Raw genomic sequence first — 20,073 nt, 5'->3', positions numbered from 1 at the left:
TGACTGCATATTTCTAGTTTAACAGAAACAAATGCTGAGTACTGGAAACACTCAGAAGTCTCAATGATGCTCACGGACTGCCTCGGAGACGGGAGGAAAGTGTGTCGCTATTCCTCTGACTCTCCATAAATCTCCTGATGGTACATCAATACATTTCCCCTCCTTCCATCAACTTGGTTCATGAAATTGCCCACTGCAGTTGTAATGTTGAATATGTGTATGATGTGACTTTCCATATTTCCATTATGCGTAGGTGTGTGTGGATACGTGACCCAGGGTCAGTGCTGATACGCTGTAGTTCTTCCTCCGTTGACAGAGGGAACGAATATTCATGTGATTGATATTTTTGTTTTCCTTTCCTTTTGCAAGAGAAAAAAAAGCATAAAAGATGGAAAAACAGATATAGATGAAGGCAGTCAGAATGATCAAGAGCTTGTGTGTGTATGTGTGTGTGTCTGGTGCCCGTATGCGTGCACACAGGAGAGTCTGTCTACTCTGTATCACTGCAGTCAAACCTCTGCAGGCAGATGTGGGTACAATCACTGCCTTCTACTGGCTGCCTCATCATCAGGACAGCTGGTTGGTTGGCGATTTCAGTTTAAGCTTTTAAAAAAAGTGTTTTTATGATATAATGTTTCAGTAATTCTGAATATTACGCTGCTTTTTCTAAACTTTAGCAGTGCAAATAAAGTCATCAACTGAGTTATTATATATTTATGAAACAACAAAACGGAGGCTTCATTGTCCGAACCAAGACATCCAACTTTATTACTCCTTCCAACCTTGACAAAGTCAGCGGAAACCAGATCCACTCATTTTGTTCAAACCTTTCACAATAAAAGCTCCAGACTTATAATTTTCATGGGCGGGGTTTTCACATTTTTGTGCCCCCCCGGTGTGTAAAGACCTTAAGAGGTGTACAAGCTTAATTAACCCAGTTGTGCTTGTGTGTGGCAGTGCGGACAGGATCCAGCAGCTACGAAGAGAATACCAGCAGGCTAGGAGAGAAGGAGTGGTAGTGCCGCCGTATGAAGAACTGGACCCACGACGCAGAGGACATGAAAATGAAGCACCGAGGGTGAGGAGCTCAGACACACACGTGTACACTTAGTTTCCACACGTGAGAAAGCAAGTCCACAGACACGCAGGTCATGGAAACAACCTGATAATCTCTTAATCCATCTGACCTTCCATTTGTTCAACCTTTCATCAGTCTGTCCATCATCGAGTGTTTATGTGCACTGAGCATGTGTGAGTTTTCTTTTTCCCCGTTTCTTATCGGAGTGATCGCTGCTTTTATTGCGTTTGTTTCTGGATCAAGTCCCTGTAGCTCTGAGTCGCTGCTCTGACGTGAATGTCTCCTGTAGGCATCGAGCTGATGCTGGTGATACACATACAAAGGAGATAACTAGAGGTTTTAATCTCTTGTCATCCTGCAGGTAGTCGTTTTCAAATCACAGAACTCTAATCAGAGCTCAGACTGGATGAGTCGTGCTGGAAGAAGCTCAAAATAACGTCTGCAATAACAGGTGTATTATTAATGTGCGAACGAGAAATCACCGCCCACACTCGTACCAGGTGTCAGCCAGCAATGACTTTGTTAGCAGTCTGTTGCTAAGCAAATGTAGGTTCAACTCGTACAAATATGTTTCTGCGTATCACAATTTATTTTTGGCACATTTCTCTGTCGGTCAGAGACTGACAATATGTTCCTTCTTCCTTGCTGCCAATGTTCTCTTTTCCTTTGTTTCCTTTGCTTTAGCTTTTCAGTTAGTGCTATGTAGCTAACATGCTTGAGGGTATGTTTCTTTAACCCTTAAGTCCAGGCTCTACATGTTTCTACAATGTTAATGGAGCAGGTGGATAGCGAAAGCTGTCAAATGTCAGGCGACTTATTACAGGTTTGTTAAGGCTCTGCCAAACCATTTGCACCACTGTTGACTTTTTCAGACACTGTTTACTTCTACAAAACGTTCATCTGTCATTTTACATTCAAACAAGGGTAGAAGAGCTCTCTGAAACTCAAGAGTTGACGTCATGGAAATGTAGAGTGTTTATTAATGCTTATTGTTGGTGAATATTAAATCTCTTTAGGTATACACAGTAGTGCCTACTTGTTTGGATAAAGAACAACTTTATGGTTTTTCCCTTTCAGAAACCTTTCAGTTAATAAAAACAAAGTTGAATCGGTCCTCTCTCAGGGACGCAGTAACGGTATCATCGGGTAAAGTTTGTCCTTTCAAAACACACACGACGGTCTCTTTCAGTCTTACTTCAGAACAAACTGTATTACTGTGAAACCCGGTGCCTCCTGAATCTCACCTTGCCTCTTCTTGTTACACTGACATTTAAGCTTCCAATGGCTCTTTAAGGAGAAAATAAAACCACCCCGAGCAAACCAAAATGAGTCTCCCCGATGGAGCTAAACTTAATCTGCTATGACAAATGGACAGGTTTATTGCAGCACATCCCAGTTTAACCACTGCACCGTGATCCTCAGTCAGAGTCAGAAGCTTTCTCTCCTCTGAACCAGGATACCGTCAAACCTCATCAGGAAATGCTAAATAGAAAGTAAGATCTGCTCAGGCATGTCATTGCAGGGCATAAAGAGCCCTAAAGGACGAGGCTTGGTCACCCGCGGTGTCGAGCCTCGACTGTGGAACAGCTTTAAAGGCATTACTGGAGGATCTCAGATTTAACAGTTGAGTGATGTTGCCAGGTGCCGGGCCAAATAAAGAGGCTACAACAGCTTTAATGTGATGTGGTTTTAGTCAAAGGGCTTCCAGCATGTCGGTTTACCCAGCATGATTAAAACAGAGGAAAAAAGCATTATAGTAATAAAGATGTAATGAAATAAAGACCTGTATAACATAGCGATGTCAGCGGTATAGAGTATCGAGAATCATGAAATTGGTATCAACTACTAAATTCCTGGGTTGTGGTACCTTTAAGTTGTTAATAACAAATTTAAGGCAACTTAAATTGAACTTGGAATAAAATATTACATTTAAATTAAACAATGTCTGCCACTTTGGCAGTGAAGGCAACCAGAGAATTAGTCAGCAACTTTTCTTTGAATCAATCAACCAATTAAATCGGGTAAAGCAGATTTTTCAAACATTCTCGGGTTCTAGCAACTCAATGCAACAAAATCAGTCGAAAGTTGCAGCCCTATTTATTTTACATTCATCCTGTGCTGCTCCGAAGTGCTTCCATGTGATACAATACTGAACTCAACATTGAATGATTCAGATGTAGAGCCTTTGTCATTGTATCCACACAGAGTGTTTATACAAAGTTATACCTTTATTAACACTTTAATTTCAATCTTAAAGTCATTTGGTTTGTGACCAGCCAGGGGCAATCTCCTTTCCCCTTGCGATCGATAGCCACACATTACACCGTTCTCTGCCTCCAAATGAGAAAACTTTGTTGTTGTTTGTAAAGCAATTAGCATGCTTCAGAGGTGGAAATTAAGTTTGAAGTTTGAGAGTTGGGAGAAAAAAAATCAAAAGGAAAAAACAGACCGGTAGCAGTTGCCACAGTGCATAACAAGCCCCTCTCATTAAGGATGATGCATTTATTAATTAAAGCAGAGGTGATTATTTACCTGACTGGCTTTCTGTGGGAAGGGTAGAGGGAGAAGTAATGGTTATGGAAGTGAGCCGACAGCAAACTTATTCAATTTCACTTTTATTGGTTTGTTTGTTTCTCCTTGAGACGTTTTTATTATTTTGTTTAGGATTGGCTGAATGACTATGAAAAGTAAAAGCAATGGGAGCTTAAGTGTAGAGAGAGAGAGAGCGGGACAAACCAGAGGGAGAGTACCTCATGCAATGTTGCCACAGCATCGTGCCTTTTCCCCCCATAGCTCCATTACCATCTCGTTGATTCATGGTTATGGGTTAGCTGTCTCTGCTAGCAAAATGATGTTTGTCTAAAAACAATTATCAAACAACAAAAGCCATCACCACAAGTTTGTCTCCAAGTGGGTGCGCTGTGTGCTGGTGGGTGGGCGTGTGCATTTTGGAAGACAACAACAGACTTTCTCCCCAAGGAGAGGGGAACTAAATCAACAGGGCGCCTGCAGTGAGGGTCTGGAAGGCAAGTGTTGCAGTGGGCGGTGTGACACGGCCTTTATTATCAGATTAAATTAATGGAAAGCTTTTATCTTATTGTATCCTGTACTTTGGGCTTAAATACGTGCGTTCATTTACATGTAGTCATTGCTAATGGCATCGTGTGGTGTGATGCCTCTGATTGAGAATAGACTGAGGTAGTGCTACTGGCTGCTGACTTTTATTTAGATTTAACCCCATACTCTTGTGTTTGTCCTGCGAAGGGTTTTCTGGGCCTGCACTCATTTGTCCACCTTTATTCTTTCTTCTACAAAGATGCCGGAGGCTTTGCAGCACAGCCACAGTTTGGCGGAGTAGCCACTGGAGCAGTTGGAGACAAAGTGCTTTGACGTCTTAGTGTATGTTGAGAGACGTTAACTTGCATCTAGATTTCTCTCAGTAAGTGTGGGGATGTGAACTTTACTTTCTGCTGTCTTTAGAGCGCTAATTATTTGTATGTAGGCTGAGGGCACGGCTGTCTTACACAGGTAAGGGATCTCCCAGAAAGCATTGGGAAATGATGTGATATTCTCCTGTTCTTTTAGTCTTACTGTATTTATTTCATCTGTTGGGGTGTTTGTCGTTTGGAAGATGATAATCAGCAAACACATTTGTATAGGCAACCATGAGATTACAGTCCTCTAAAATAGAAAATCAAATATTCCCAGCCACTGACCTTCCGGCTCAATGTAACCTAATACTGTAACGTCATGTGTGGTCACTGTATATGTTCACTTAGCACAGTGTTAATCAAACAGTTGCAAGCTGCTGGTTGTATTCGTCTCTGTTACAGTAACCTGTATTGTCTGTCCAGAGAGACAAAGGCTTGGACAGCATTAGATACGTTCTCTCTCTAACATGTTCCCTTTTCATGGCGAACCTGTCAGTAGTTGAGCATATTCCTGAGTTAGAAGAGCCTTTTAGTCCCACTCACCACCACACCCACAAGAATTAGACAAACAAGAACAAATGTGTCCGCTCTTTAGGCGGATGAAAGTGTTTTATTTCAATTCCAACCAATAGGAGTCAAAGTTAAGACAAGACAATGATACGTGTGTTTATCTGTCTCTATAGTACACACCCTTATCTTCATCTTCCTCTCCATGTCCTCCGTCTGATTCCTGTTATTTAAAAAATGTCTCATGCTTACTGTTTGTAAAGCTGAGTGGTGGTGGCGTCAGCTGTCACACTGTAAAGCTAGTGTTTGAATGTCTTCTTGCCGGTGAGTGAGTGAAATAGATTTTAGATTTTTTCAAAAATATTTTTTAGCTAAACTGATATGCAGATTTATCATGTTATGGTATTACTTTGCCTTACAGCATTTTTTATATATTTTTAGCCATAAGAAGCCATTTCCCTGCACACTATCTCTAAAGTTATTACTGTATTAAAGTTACCTTACGTCAACTGGAAAAGAGAGAACTCCTTTCGTTAGTTAAGATTAAGACCAGATAATCTGTCATCCACCTTTCTGCTCTCCTCTGTCCTCTGTCCTCTGTCCTCTGTTATTGTTTCACTTTGAGTCCTTGTCCTCTTCCTTTTCCCATCAGCGGCCTCCTCTTCCTTTAGGTTTTCCTGGCCGCCACTACTACAAAACACGCAAATATTTCTTTTTTTTAATCTTACAAACCCCAATCTCATTTAAAGAAATGTGTTTGTCTTTTACCAATGCCACTATCCAAATGGACATGGAGTTTTTCTTGCAGATTTGGGAAGTGTGTTTCCCATTTAAACAGTCCGCAGACCCACTTTGGCGTTAAAAGCATTGGCAGCACTAATAATGAGTGCCGTGTGTGTGTGTGTGTGTGTGTGTGTGTGTGTGTGTGTGTGTCTTTTTCCTGTAATTCAGAGTTGAGCTCATTCAGCCCTCCTCTGATGATGACTCCGTCCTTCTGGTCACGCTTGCTGGGCCGGGTAGTTCACTCGCAGTTGAGTTTTTGATGTCATATCGAGGTTTTGCCTTTTAATAAGATTCTCTTCTATTTTAGTTTGTTAGCTAATCGTGGCTGTGTGTGTTTCTAAGTCGACCCATGGCGGCTTTAAACTTGTATTTTCATCAATCATCGGGACATTTCCATATTGATCCGATCAACAAAATATATTTGTCTTCCAATACATTGATCCAAATATTAGAACATCGACATGTCCAACTCCACTTTGTATTGGTTGGTGCCAAATCCTCAGAACCAAACCTCTAAAGCATGAGCAGGAAAGCACTCTAATGTCTACCTGAATAACATGAATTTGTCATTTAAAAGGATTGTTAACTATTTATTTACTCCATTCATCTATCTCTACCTGTATCCAGTAAAACAGTTCAGCATCAGGGGGCCTGGAGCCAATCCCAGCATGCATTGGGCGAGGGGTTGCATGTCTATCACTTTCATATTCCTATATTCTTACAGGGAATTTCCATTTGATCTAAATTGCATGTCTTTGGACTGTGGAAAAAACCAACAGCACAGAAATAGACTGTTGAGCAGAATGGATTTGGGGTTTTGGAGAAGTAAAACTTTCCCAATGCACTCCCGTTACTGTCCGGATGTGTGTGCATGTAGCCAGCCAGCTGTTCCCTGCAGTCCTTTTATTTTTTCCAGTCTATCTGTCTAATGAAGCTATGAAAACACAGCGAACACTTTCCACCCAGACAGTCAGAAGCTTTTTATTTACTAATTTGATATTCCATTTCTCCATTACTCACATAGCAACTGGCACGCATGCCGACATTAAAAGGCACGAGGTTAGTGCCCGGCAATAAGTCGAGTCACCTCAGTCATGTTCATGGCCATCACCATGCTTTAGTTTGAATGGCAACAACCTCTTAACAAACCATATGCTTCTCTTGTAGCCTCTCTTGTTTTATGGGTTTGCACCAAAAAAAAAAGAAGAAAGAATTTAAGTTTCAGTAGCAGCTCCTTTTTCTTTGCCTTCCTCTGAAGATAATCATGGGCAGGCAACGTTTAGAGGCAGAGGTCGCCATTGCCTTCAACATGTCAAGGGAAACATCTGGAATGAATTCAGTTTGGTTGTTATTGGCAGCAAAGATCAGAAATGCTCCCGGACATAAAACTGGCAGAGTTGCTCATCTGTGCCGCCTCCAAATGTTGCTCATGTACGGTTATAAGAGGATCTTGTATCATATCCTGTTGATCGAGAATGAATTCCCTGCTCTGTCAGAACTACATCCGGCCTTTTACTGTGTGCACACCGTTTATGTTTTAACGTGTATTCATTTTGTAGTATGTGTGTGTTTCTGGAAGGTCTCTTTGTCTTTTTGTTCAAGGTTTCAGTCGTCTGAACTGGGTCCAATATTCTCTCTAACCTCGTCACTGTTACCACCCAGAGACGGGCGAACCATTGTCTGATTCACAATAGGATTTGGGAAAATCCCAGCACATGATTCCCATAACCTTTCTTATTTCTATTCGACTCCTTTTGCCCATTTTAAACACACTACTGTAAAGTATCCATCCAGTTGTCTGGCATCTTCAACAGTCTATTGTTGCTATTTAGCGTTCCTTACATACTAAGGTCTCCGCAAAGGCTTCAACGAGGGATGTTAATATCTAACCGTAAACCGTTAAAGAATTATTACATTTTGTTTTAACCCAGAGGCCGATGTGGACACCTCTATGAGAGACAAACCCCCCTCATTGTATACTTATCCTCGCGTTTTCCGTGGCTTGCCACTCAGTTCCTGAACGGGTATTTTCCGCCGCACGTCTCACAGCATGTCAACATGTTATAGCTGTCTGCTATTATGACAAAACAACAAAATAAAAAAAAGGTATATTGATGACTTTCGAATGAGTCACAAGCATTCATCCATTCTTAATGGTAGTTCTACATTTGAATCGTGTCTGTTAGCGGTTAACGGTTTGTCAACGAGAGCTGGTTATCCGTCAGGATAAATAAATGTAAATGATCAACGATTGTGTGCATTCCCCTTATGATGGGAAACATAATTCCCACAACTTCCCTTCTAATAACCTTGAAACTGTTTTTGAAAAACCACCTCAGACGAGTTTCAATAGGTCACAAATAGCGGTTCACTACATTAGTCATGAGTATCACCCACTGAGACCCATGACTAACAATGAACACCATCCTGTAAAAGCAGAATAAGACGGCGCCCACTGTACAGAATGTCTCTATTTGGAGTGCTGGGTGAATTAAGGTTAGGTCTCTCATTCTTCACAATATACTTTCTCTTTCAATATGTCTCTCACACACACACACACACACACACACACACACAGAACAGAGTGAAATAATCAACTGGTCTCATTATGTTGCTTTTGTTTGACTGTGAATAGATGGATTACCTTTTGTTGTGACATATTGTGCCACACCCTATTGCATCATACCCTGCACACATACTGTTCAGTGCAGTTGGTATATGGTTCATGATTTTCAAACACAATAGATTTTTTTCTCCAATGGTAATCAAGCATTGTTTTTGGCCAAACACTTGAGTCTTCATTATTGGCAAAGCACCTGGCCTCAATCCAACTCTGTATTTGTTTCTCTGAAGACCAAACTTAAGATAAAAACACCCCAAACATACAAGAACTGAAAGAAGGCTGAAGTACAGGATAAATGTAGCAGCGCCAAGAAGGTTTTCAAGTGCGTGCTGATATATTTGGGCTGTAGACCTCAGACTGTTAAATGCTGACTACAAGACCGTTACGCTACATATAAATTGGGCTTTGATTCATGACTCTTTACTTTCTGACCACACTGGTGGTAGTTGGTAGTCCACATAATCTACCTATTAAAGGAAATGGTTCATATACCATGTTCTGCTTGGATAAAACTTATTCTTACATTAGAGTGCAATAAATGAAGGCCTTATAAATATGCCACAAAACTCTATTATGTGATATTTTACCTACTTGACAGACCTTTGTGTTTGTCATTTTATAGACATGCTGGGGCACGCTCTCGCCTCACTCTGTTACACACACACACACACACACACACGTGAGCCTTTCCTTCGTGACCTCTAAACCGTTGATGTGACATCAGCCATAATTACATAGAAATAGCCGGGCTACCTTGGGAGTTTTATAGGTGGACAGGCAGGGAATCGGACCCCGACTCTCTGTAAGTAGAGCGGGACAGCTGTAAACCTTGTAGCTGAGTGCAGCTCTTTGTTACAACAGGGTTAAGAGAGGTGTTTGTGCTGTACATAAAAACTGTTTTTCAACTCTCACTAAATCCACCCTCTCTCTCTCTCTTTGTTTCGTGTTCTTTCAGCATTTTGTCTCTGACTAAACCTCCCTGTTTCCCGTTCCTCCCTCTCCAATAAGAGGTGCATCATTATTTTTCTATTAAATATGGCATTGGGGAATAAAATGCTGTTGTTGTTTGGTTGGGATGATTGATAGGTCCATCCATTTACACATATCCTCCTGTCACAGAGTTCAAGCACTTAAACAGAGGGGAGGATGGGGAAAAAAAAACCTTATGCTCATCACACACATAACAGTAGTCGGAGCAAGTGCAATGAGGAAAGCAGAATTTGATAAATGAAGAGAGAGAAGGAGAAAAAGAAATATCCGGACTATGCCCGGTAAGGCCATATTTCTCCAGTCTCCATTATTAATGCCAGCTCTGGGTGACCATAAATTCACTGGAATATACTGTACCACATCACCCAGACTGCATTTCAAATCTGTTGATTTGAAGGGGATACTCAATCAGCATTCACATACACACACACACAAAAAAACACACACCTAATATCACGTGCATACACACAGAGAACAAATCAGAAGTTTAAACATGGACAAAGACACATAGATAAATATGCAAACAGTCTCAGCCGCCCAGCATGGTAAGACATGCAGTACGTGAACATACTTAAAACACACATGCATGTTTGCACGCACACACACACACACACACACACACATATATGCTGCCAAGTTCAAACTCATTAGTGCTGTTAGAACCCATTGCTCAGACAATATGTTCTCTGTTTTTCTCTCTCTGTCTGAATGCAGCCTCGGTGTAATGAACTTATATTTAACTAGCGGCTTGATTGCATGAGAGCGACTTTTCGGGCACAGAGGACTTTCTTTTCGCCAAGCGTTCCTGCAGAAAAGGCCCTTTATTTACTTTGCTGACAGGTTCGACTGAGAATTCAATCGCATTGCAGATTTTACCCATTGCTCAAATTGGATAATGTTTAGTGTTTGGCATCTCTGGAGATTGGCAACATAGAATTTATCATCTGACAAATCAGCATTATTGCAGAAACAGCAGGGTAAAACGTGCTCTCCCTGAGGAGCTGAGTGCTAATACAGATGCTATGTCAGACTGGTGAATGACTTCGATAGGCTGGTTTACAAAGGCTATGTGGCGCAGGAATGACAGACGCCATCCCCATCAGAAACACACACACACACACATTTGAATGCAAACATTTGATCACGTACGTGTGTGTGTACATAGCCATGTGTCTGCAGACAAATACATACTTTTCAGTGTTTCCTCTGTGATCATGGGCTTGAGCCCCGACGCTGTTTCTCCCTCTGGCCTTATAAGGACAAGTAGCACGTTGGAATGGTACAAATAGTGCTGAATCTAATGGAACAGTGAGGAAACGGGGCTTACCCTGAACAACTGCGAGTCAGAGAGCAGGAGGGATCGTGTCAGAGGAAATAAGAAGGGAGAGAGGAGAAGGCAAACGCAAAGCAATTGGAGAGCAGATATTCTACATTTGAGCAACTTTTCTTTTTAGCGTGCATTTTAGTAGCAAAGCTGTACAATCCAGTTATCAAGTTTCCTCAAGTGGAAAGGTTCTGCATTGCATAGAAGTCAGGGAAGAACCCATGCACTGTGAATATTCCCTGAACATCCTTCCTTGTCTGTTATTATTGCCGTTACTCCCTTTCTTTACCTCTCTTTCTTTATTCTCTACATCCCGCCCTGCTCTGTGTGCGTGCGTGCGTGTGTGCGCGGATGTATGTGAGCACGACCAGCAGCAGGTCATGAGGTTGTAATCCCCAAGTCAGACAAGATGGGATCAGTGCCGACTCAGTGGACCCAGACACATAGCTGCGTCTGCTGGGACTAGAGTAGACATACTCGGATACACACTACAGATATGATATACATCCTGTCAGTGTCCCAGTCAATAATGGAGACACGCTCATGCTCAGACATTTATTGTTCCTCTGTCTCCCCTACATTCTCTTTCTGTCTTTTTTCAGGTCCCCCTGGACCACTGCACCATTGAGCTAAACTCACACACACACACACACACACACAGAGTCATGAGGTAATCTTCAGCAAGGTTCGGTGGTTATGACTGACTGGAGCAATTAAGGACTGGCTCATCGTCAAAGATTTGGAGCCATTAACGGTCAAATCATTCACACTGACTTACCGAATAAGATAGCGTGTGTGCTGGAGTGGGATGGCGTAATGGCACATGTGGCAACTGAGAAAATGTAGAGAAACCTCAAAAGTGATTCCAGTTTGAGGAATACTCAAAACCCTGTGAAGGAGGGAAGACGAGGTTCTGTCTGTGTGTGTGTGTGTGTGTGTGTGTGTGTAGTGAGGAGTTAACTTCAGCCTCATATGAAAGCAGCTAGAGCAACTGCAGAACATCAAGCCAAATGCATAACCATTTTGAGTCAGACTGGTCTAGGCCAAGTCACACAGCCTCCATTTGGTTTGGCTGGAGAATAGTAGAAGCAAACCTGGTACTGATAGAGATCCCCTCACACACACACACACACACACATTATCCAAGCATGTATAAAATACCTAAAACAACACCAACATGACCCACGGTAAGCATACTTCTGTCTCACTCTTGCAACGCACTGCAGCCGTGAGACTCACCACACTGATGGAATCGCAGCAGCCCTTTACAAACATTTGATCCAGAAAAAGCTTGAAGCTAACATCTAACAGTGTGCCATGTTCTCCTTTTCTCACCAAAGTATTGAAAATCTAACCGCAGAGTTATGCTTCTCTTTTTAGGATCAGGAATAGATGGTTATCTTCCCAGGAATGATGTCTGACTGTGGGAATAAATCTATGAATATAAATGCATATTCATGTGGAAAGAAAGAAGCATAGACACTTTATTACTTTCCTTTCTTTTTCACCATGTTAATGTAAAATAAACCTTAACGAGGGCTTCAACTAATGACTCATTTCATTTGCAATTATCTTCTTAATTAATGATTTTTTTCTTTTTGTAATAATAAATTATCTTTTTCAATAAGATTCATCTTTCTAAAAGGTCCATCATAACTTCAGAGAGCTCAATGTGACATAATTAAATGTGCTGTTAAGAGATCCAGTTTAAGTGACAAAGAAAAGCAGCAAATCATCAAATCCGAGAAGCTGAAACAATTTTTGCCTGAAAGGTTCTTGAAAAATGATTTGATTATTTCAATACTTATACCGAAGTGCTGGTGTTGGTTGAATAATTGCCTCAGAATTTTTATAAACACTTTTCAGCAGTATTACGCTGACACATTAGGAAAAAAAAGTCCCCTAATGAAAGCATCACATATAATTCCCCATCACCCAAAAACACCAACTTGTGGTCCCTGGTTCATTGAACTCAATATAACACAAACTGTGTTATAGTCAAGTCAATTCTCCAAATTAAGATTTTTATTTTTATTTATTTAATAGTGCATACAACAGAATATTCAATAAAGCAATATAAATAATTACACAATATGCAGAAGTGGCTAAAAACCTAAAAAGCTGATCATTCATGGGTTGCCCCAGTTTTGATGAAAACAATAAAATCAAATAATCTGAACTGATTACAATTTTAAATAAAGATAATTAGTTTCAAAACATTATTAGAAACGTTTATAAAAAGGCACTTAGATAAGAAAAGTAATATAAATAACTCCTTAAAAATGACTCCGACTAAACCTTTATTAAACTAAATTTTAGGATTATGTTAAATAAAAAAGGTTTCAAACACTGATGGTAACCTGGGAGCTGATTAAGATTAAGAATACACATGGTCTTTTGAGAGAAAACAGGGGAGACAAAAAAATGAGATGGGATGAAACTACAATGAGAGAGCTCGAGGTAGAGTCCAGGAAGGGGAAATGAGAGGGGAGGGGAAACATACAGGAGTGATGTCAACAGATGAGAGAACTGTTGAGGGTCAGCAATGGACAGCATAGTTAAAACAGAGCAGGGAAAGGGAGGCGATGAGATCGAGAAAGAAATATAGACGTGGCGGCATGGAGGGGGTGAAACGGAAAGCATGAGTGACGCAGATGGATAGAGGGAGGGAGAGAAAGACTGAAAAGGGGGAGTTATGCATTGGGTCATTATGAAGGAATGTTAATATGATTAGTGAATGACTCTGACCTCGCTGTCTGGGACTGACTGGTGCCTGGCTGGTCTGATGACCGCTGGATTTCTGACACACACACAATAGAATACAAGAATGAACACATACATCAAACACATATGCCAGAACACACACACACACACAGTGCACGCAAGAATGAATGCATGCTTTCACATTAACTCATAAACATGTCTGAATATTTCCTCTAAAAACACACACAGACAGACAGAGACACACACACACACACACTCCCTCACTGGCATGTGTGATCTGTGTCCTCTCTCATCCAGCAGGGCAGAGTGAGTCAACATGTCACGACTTATTATCTGTTTTTAACATGCATGATTCCCTGCAGTCTGGCCTCATGACGCCTGGGTCATGATCCAGAACTGCTCATGAATCTGTGCTTGTTGCGTCCCCGCATGACTACTCCAGTAATTTGTTTATGAGTCTCGGGGTGGGCGACAACATTCATCATGTGGGGCCTGACACGACAAACTGAAGAAGCCTTTAATCCATGATTTTATATTTAAACTAGTACCACCACAATACGACTTGTGTGCTCCTTTTAATTGCCTTTTAAGGACCAATAACCTCCCGTCGAACTCGCATGCTTCTGTTGCCATTCCATTCCTTCCTGACTTAAAAAGCAAAGAGATAGTCCATGGGCCCTCTTCTAATCAATGACAAGAGCGAAGTGTCTTGGACACAGACTGTGTGAGCGCCTCCAAGCGTTTTGGTTCACGTGGGTGCACCAGCGCGAGATGCAGAAGGGCTGGGTGAAGTGGAATATAAAAGGGAAGGTGTGGTGATTAATGAATTCAGTCCCAGCCAATCACAGCTCACATAACTCTGACACAGCTGTGCCAAACACAGGGAAGCACAACAACAGGAGCTCAACAAATAAAAAGACGAAGGGAGTCCTTATGTTCAGAGATCGATACAACGTGAACACACTACAGTACAACTGATGATATAAATAAATAATAAAAAGAAAACAATATATACATTATACATATATGTAAGTATAGCTACATGTAAGCAAGCTGGTGTGCGGGGGAAGAGCACTGTGGAAATGCGTGTGACAACAACATGGCATGCCTGTGCAGCTACAATGTGCCACATTCAGCCTGTAAATGAAAAATAAAAAGCACGAGTCTGGACTTGGAGTAGTACCAAAATAACACAAAAATAATAATTCATTTCCTACAGCAAATTAGGGAGTCAGAGTGACATGGTGGCTCAGCGTTTTTGCATGTTTTCTTCATAGCAAGACGCTGGTTCCTCTTTATGTGTGGATTTCGGGTGCTCTCTCCGTGCTTGTGCTTCCTGTGGATGTTCTGGTTTGCTCCCACAGACAGACAGTGCAGGTTTGAATTGATGGTAGATGTGAGTGAGAGGGTGAATGGTTGTATGATAGACTGGCCCTCGGTGTGGACCCTTCCTCGCGACCCATGTGAGCTGGGACAGACTCCAGCTCAATCCTGCACAGGATAAGAGGGCAGGAGACATGCTGCTTTTTGTGTCATATATCAAGAGGATATATGTGGAAACGGGGTCAGCCAAGTAAAAGAAAGACATATGGCTATGCATTTTTTTATTATTGTTATAGAACTACATACAGACGCAATATTAAACTTGATCTTCACCAAAGAAAAAAACAATAAACCTGCCATTCTTCTGTTTGAAATGTCCATGCTTTGTCTACAGTATGTGTGCATGGACAAGCCCTGCGTGTATTTTCATCCGGAACATATGCATATTCAGCAAAAGGCGGCCGTATCAATATCACATGCAAAAATAGAAATCATCATTTAATCTAGCGTGAAAGCCTCTCTTGTAGCCGTGCTGTTGGCAGAAATGGTTTGAATAATACAGTTTGCGATGCAGAGGTCACATTCTTTGAAAACCTGTGTGTGTGTGTGTGTGTGTGTGTGTGTGTGTGTGTGTGTGTGCGCCTGCCTGCCTGCCTGCCTGCCTTCCTTCCTTTCTTTCAGGCATACATGCATCTTGACGTTGTTACATCTTGTCAAATCTTGATTTCTATTTAGCTCTCATGACTTTTATTCAGGCTTTGAGAAAGACGCCAAAGGGGCGGGCGCGCACACATGCACACACACACACACACACACACACAAAGTCTCAACCAGGTATATGTGTAAAGAGTGATGAGTTTTGGTCCAATGGAGAGTGTTATCACCACTGGCCACTGCACTGTGGACAGGATAGATAGCCAACTGCTGTGTGTGTGTGTGTGTGTGTGTGTGTGTGGTTACATATTTTTCTAGATTTTTGGTTCAGCTGTGGAGGACATACACACCTCTAAGTGTCAAATATGGGTACCTGTGAGGACACTGTATGCACATTTGTCAGTGTGTGTGTGTGTGTGTGTGTGAGCAAGCGTGGGTGAAGTGTGTGTGTGTGTGTGTGTATTTGGAGATTGTCAGCGATTCTTAAAGCAGCATGCAGCTCTTGAGCTTCTGAGAGAGAAATATCTGACATTGAAATATGGTGAGTCATGTGGTAGATAAGAAATACTGAGAGCTGAAGAGGAGAGGATGGGGAGAGATTGAGAGTCATACAGTAGTGAGAGTCTGTGAGTTTCACAATAAGAGCAGGGTTAAGAAAGTCTGGGTGTCAAAGAGACTGAGTGAGGGAGCGGAAAATAGAGTCACCTGGAAGTCATACGGAGAGAAGAGAGAGTGCTGGAACACCAGGGAGAGGTTGAGGAGCATCAGGAACACAAATGTTCTTTTATCCGCCGTTTGAGTACTTCAAAGCTGCAGGATAGGTGTAATATGTATAAGATATATCAGCTTAGTTAAGACATCGCATAGGTTATGATAACATGTTTTATGCTAATGTCTGTGGTCGCTAGCAGGAACTTTGAACTTTGAAACGGGACCCACTCCTGCAGATACCTGAGCAATGATTGGATGTACGAAGGCCAGTCATCATCTGTTTGCATGTCACAGTTTATGGCTGCTCCTTACCTAGAGAGGTCTAACATCTTTGACCTTATCATTTCACAAGCATGTGTGCCTGGTCTGAAGTATGCATGAGATCAGATTCTCACTGCACCATCTTTTTATAAATATCTTCACCCCAGGATTTTATTGGTAATGAAGGGCCTCAGAACCTTCTTGTTCCTTTCACTGTTGTCCACCTGGGAGCCACAAATTATTTTGTAGATTTTATGTTTTAGATTAGTAACTGCCCGTAGGAGGATGTGATTGTGAGCTGATTGGCTATGTGAATCAGCCCTGTGGCGTACCCCGCCTCCTGCTCGATGTGAGCTGAGACAGGCAACGCTGCACTGGATCAACGAAGCCTGGAGTAAGAAACATCCACACACAGACAGCTTTGTGTTAGTGCGTGTGTGCAGAGCAATGATCGGTCTGGTTTAACGCTTCACATGGATGCTGCATGTCAGACGAATGCATCCACACAAACATGCACCGCTTCTACAAGATATACTCTATTTTGTTTGCTTTTTTTACTAATTCGTTGTAACTAACATTTCTGCGAACACATTTGTGTTATTTATTACTTGTCTCTTGTACTTCCCTGACCGTAAAGATGAGCTTTCATGCCGTGCCAATAAAGCAAACTGAAACTGAAATTGCAATTGAGAGCGAAAGTGTTATTTTCGAACATGGGGAAGAGTGTGTGTCAGGGAAAGATTTAGTAAGAGTTGCAAAGAAATAGAAAAAACTCCAGTCGCACGCTAAGATATTGAGAGAGGGGGGGAGCTTATGTAAGTGTGGCATTTCAATACAGCTGTCCAAAACGCTGACTGAAAGAAAGTCAGTTTTACTTAATGTTTTTTTGTGATAAAAAAAGAGACATACTGCTAAAATGCTGGCAGAAGTTTCACTCCAAATCAGTGAAACTAGTGAGGCAAGGAAAGCTTTTCGAGTTCCACTCTGGTCTGCATTTGGTAGTATTTTCTCTGTGCAGCTTTTCAACTCAGTCATTTTTAGGCCTTTCCATGCAACACTGGAGTTCTCACCATTAGCCAATTTGACTTTGGAGTGCTCTTCTTTGAATTAGACGTAATGGACAGTAAAACGTTGGCCTGCCTTAGTGATTTCTATTAGTTCTAAAGTGCAGCAGAGGTAGACAGAAAATGATTTCAACAGGAAATAAGTAGTTTGAGTGAAACATATCCATACAGAATGCACACAGTCACAACCACAAACTACCGGCAAATAAGCTGAGGCTATAAATGGTGTGTTGTGCTTCATACTTCATGTACAAATGAACATTAACTGACTAAAATGTGATAACGCTTTGTTATAAAAGATGTTTTTTTTTGCAAACTGTCAACATTCAAAATATAGGTTTTTACAGGAAAGAAGAAATAGAATAAAAGAATAGGTCATCTCCATCTTAAAATCTGTCAGGTTGGCAGTTTGGTTTCCTTTTTTCTGATACTAGCATTGTAATTCTCCCATTGCTCGCTTTTAAATAGAGAGATCTGTCTCCAACTGCTAACTCAAAGCTAGCCAACCTCTTCAGTGAAGATGTCTCAATAGTGTTAGTGAATTCAGGCCAAGTCCTTCACACCCTCTCTCTCTCTCTCTCACACACACACACACTCTCTCTCCTTCCCTCTCTGTCCTCCCATCTGTGAGTTCAGATGAACAGAAGTCTCCCAGGGCTTTTCATTGGCCGAGCTCCACACTAAGAGGCGAGCTAATTGGCCAGCTGGGGCCCAGCCGGTTGTTGGAGGCAGGGCATTGGCCGAGAGAAGGGTCAAGTGACATGTCATTGGTCAGATTGGATAGTAACCTGGCAACACTTCAGACTTTCCCTCTTGAGAGAAATCTGGTGAGAAAAAAAACAAAACGGGAAAAGATTGTTGAGCACAGCTTTTCTGAAAATGTGTTGGTTCATTTGCAGCTTTTTCGTGATTAAAGTGTGTATTGTGGGAGTTGCTAGTCCTTGCAGTCCTCGTGTGAATTTGCAAGTAACCCTCAATCATGAGGTCCCAAATTGTTGGAGGCACTGTGTCACCCCCGGCTTTACCAAAGTATCAATCCAAACAGGCAAGAAGTCACAGCCAGCTGGTTACCGTGATAAGCCCGAGTGTGGATCTTCTTGTGTTTCATTTGTAACAGCACTTAATGAACTTATCCTGTTTTGCTGTTTTTTTTTATTGCCTTCCAAATTAACTTATATGAGCATTCTCTCATTTGGAAACCCACATTCATTTTCAGTACCCTCCAAAACCGTCGCAATTAAGTACTACAAGCGTTATCGATATTACTGTTTTCCGATCTACCGCCTCTTTGTTCACGTTTTAACCCAGTCTCACTCCCAACGACTCAACTACAGCAACTTGGCAGGGAGAACGTCATTATTTGACAAGAGGAGAGTTTAGAGGAGAGTTCATACAGATCATGGTCAAAATAATTATTTGGTAAATCTGTCATTTTGTCCAAAAATCAAGTTAGAATTTTTGAAATTCCAACCAACATATAATTAGTTACAATTATTTAAAGTGCAGCCCCACATAGCCTCATCTTAAACTATGTTTTAGAGTTAAGGCTCTTCCACTCATTTCTAAATAGCTTGCAATTTATATTGTTTGTTATAACAAGGAAAACATCAATGAGCTAGTTTACTGACAGGGCAACAGGCCATGCAGTTGTTCAGATGGCCGGTATATTTTAGCAGTGTGTGAAACACCCGGTCTTAATCCGGGGGTCCCGTCTACCCCCGATCCCGTCCACCGGAAAATCGCTTCTCAGACTCGCTATTCATATTTGTGAATAAATGTTTTCCATTTGAATAATGGAAACTGCTGGGTAAATGATTGTGTTATGATAATTTATCTCTTTTCATTTTCCACCCCCCCCGCCGTATGTCGCACACTGCATTCTAGGCTCAGATTAGATGCAATCGGCTTTGTCCACCACATTCGTCTTCTCACAGGGTTTTCCAGCAACAACCTCACACTATAAACCTCCATCTTGTCATCATTCACAACAGCTACAAGAGGTCCATACAGACAGTTAAGTTTAAATGTTTGAACAAATGGCCAGTGGGGTATTTTTTATTTAGAACAGTCTTCACAGTCAGCAAATAGAGACCCAATCTTTCTCCCTCTCTCTTTCTCTCTCTCTTTCGTCGTAGGTTAATATCTATCCACCTCCACCTGTTTTTATTAAGTAGCAGAGTGAGCTAATCCAGAGGAAATGAGAGGTGGAGGTTAGTCACCAAGGATTAGTCTGGTTCCAGGACATCAAACATTCCATTCCCACCCAGGAGATAATCATAGCCAGGTTGGCCGGGAAATTAAGTGACTGCCTCTCAAAGGGTCTCTAATCCCCGTCTCGCTCTCTCCTTACTTTTCTCTTTCGTTCCCACCCATCCTGCTTTCTGCCCCTCCCCCTTCTACCCCACCTGGACCACAGCTATAAGTCCTGGCCGATCTGCAGCAGACTGCTTGTGTCGGCAAGAAAAACTTCTGTCTCCATTTCTTTTTGATAGATGACACTATCCACCCTTGTACTGGAGGTAATATCTGATCCTGCAGCCAAGTCAGAGCTTTGAGACAAATTGAATCATGCTCAGTGATATTTCTCATCTCTCTGTCAG

At 41.6% G+C, this 20,073-nt stretch overlaps 1 protein-coding gene across 1 annotated transcript in view; it reads left to right on the top strand.

The window, feature by feature from the left end:
- pard3bb (par-3 family cell polarity regulator beta b) overlaps positions 1-20,073 on the top strand; it is a 168,759-nt gene that overhangs the window by 120,121 nt on the left and 28,565 nt on the right. The window contains exon 19 of the mRNA XM_031858729.1: positions 958-1,078. Within this exon, the coding sequence (XP_031714589.1) occupies positions 958-1,078 (121 nt within the window). The remainder of the gene's footprint in view (positions 1-957; positions 1,079-20,073) is intronic.

Source organism: Anarrhichthys ocellatus, unplaced genomic scaffold (genome assembly GCF_004355925.1).
Source record: "Anarrhichthys ocellatus isolate YVR2014 unplaced genomic scaffold, GSC_Weel_1.0 scaffold20, whole genome shotgun sequence".
In the NCBI taxonomy this organism is placed as follows: domain Eukaryota; kingdom Metazoa; phylum Chordata; class Actinopteri; order Perciformes; family Anarhichadidae; genus Anarrhichthys; species Anarrhichthys ocellatus.
Note: the sequence above shows the minus strand (reverse complement) of the source record. Positions and strands in the feature narration are given on the sequence as shown.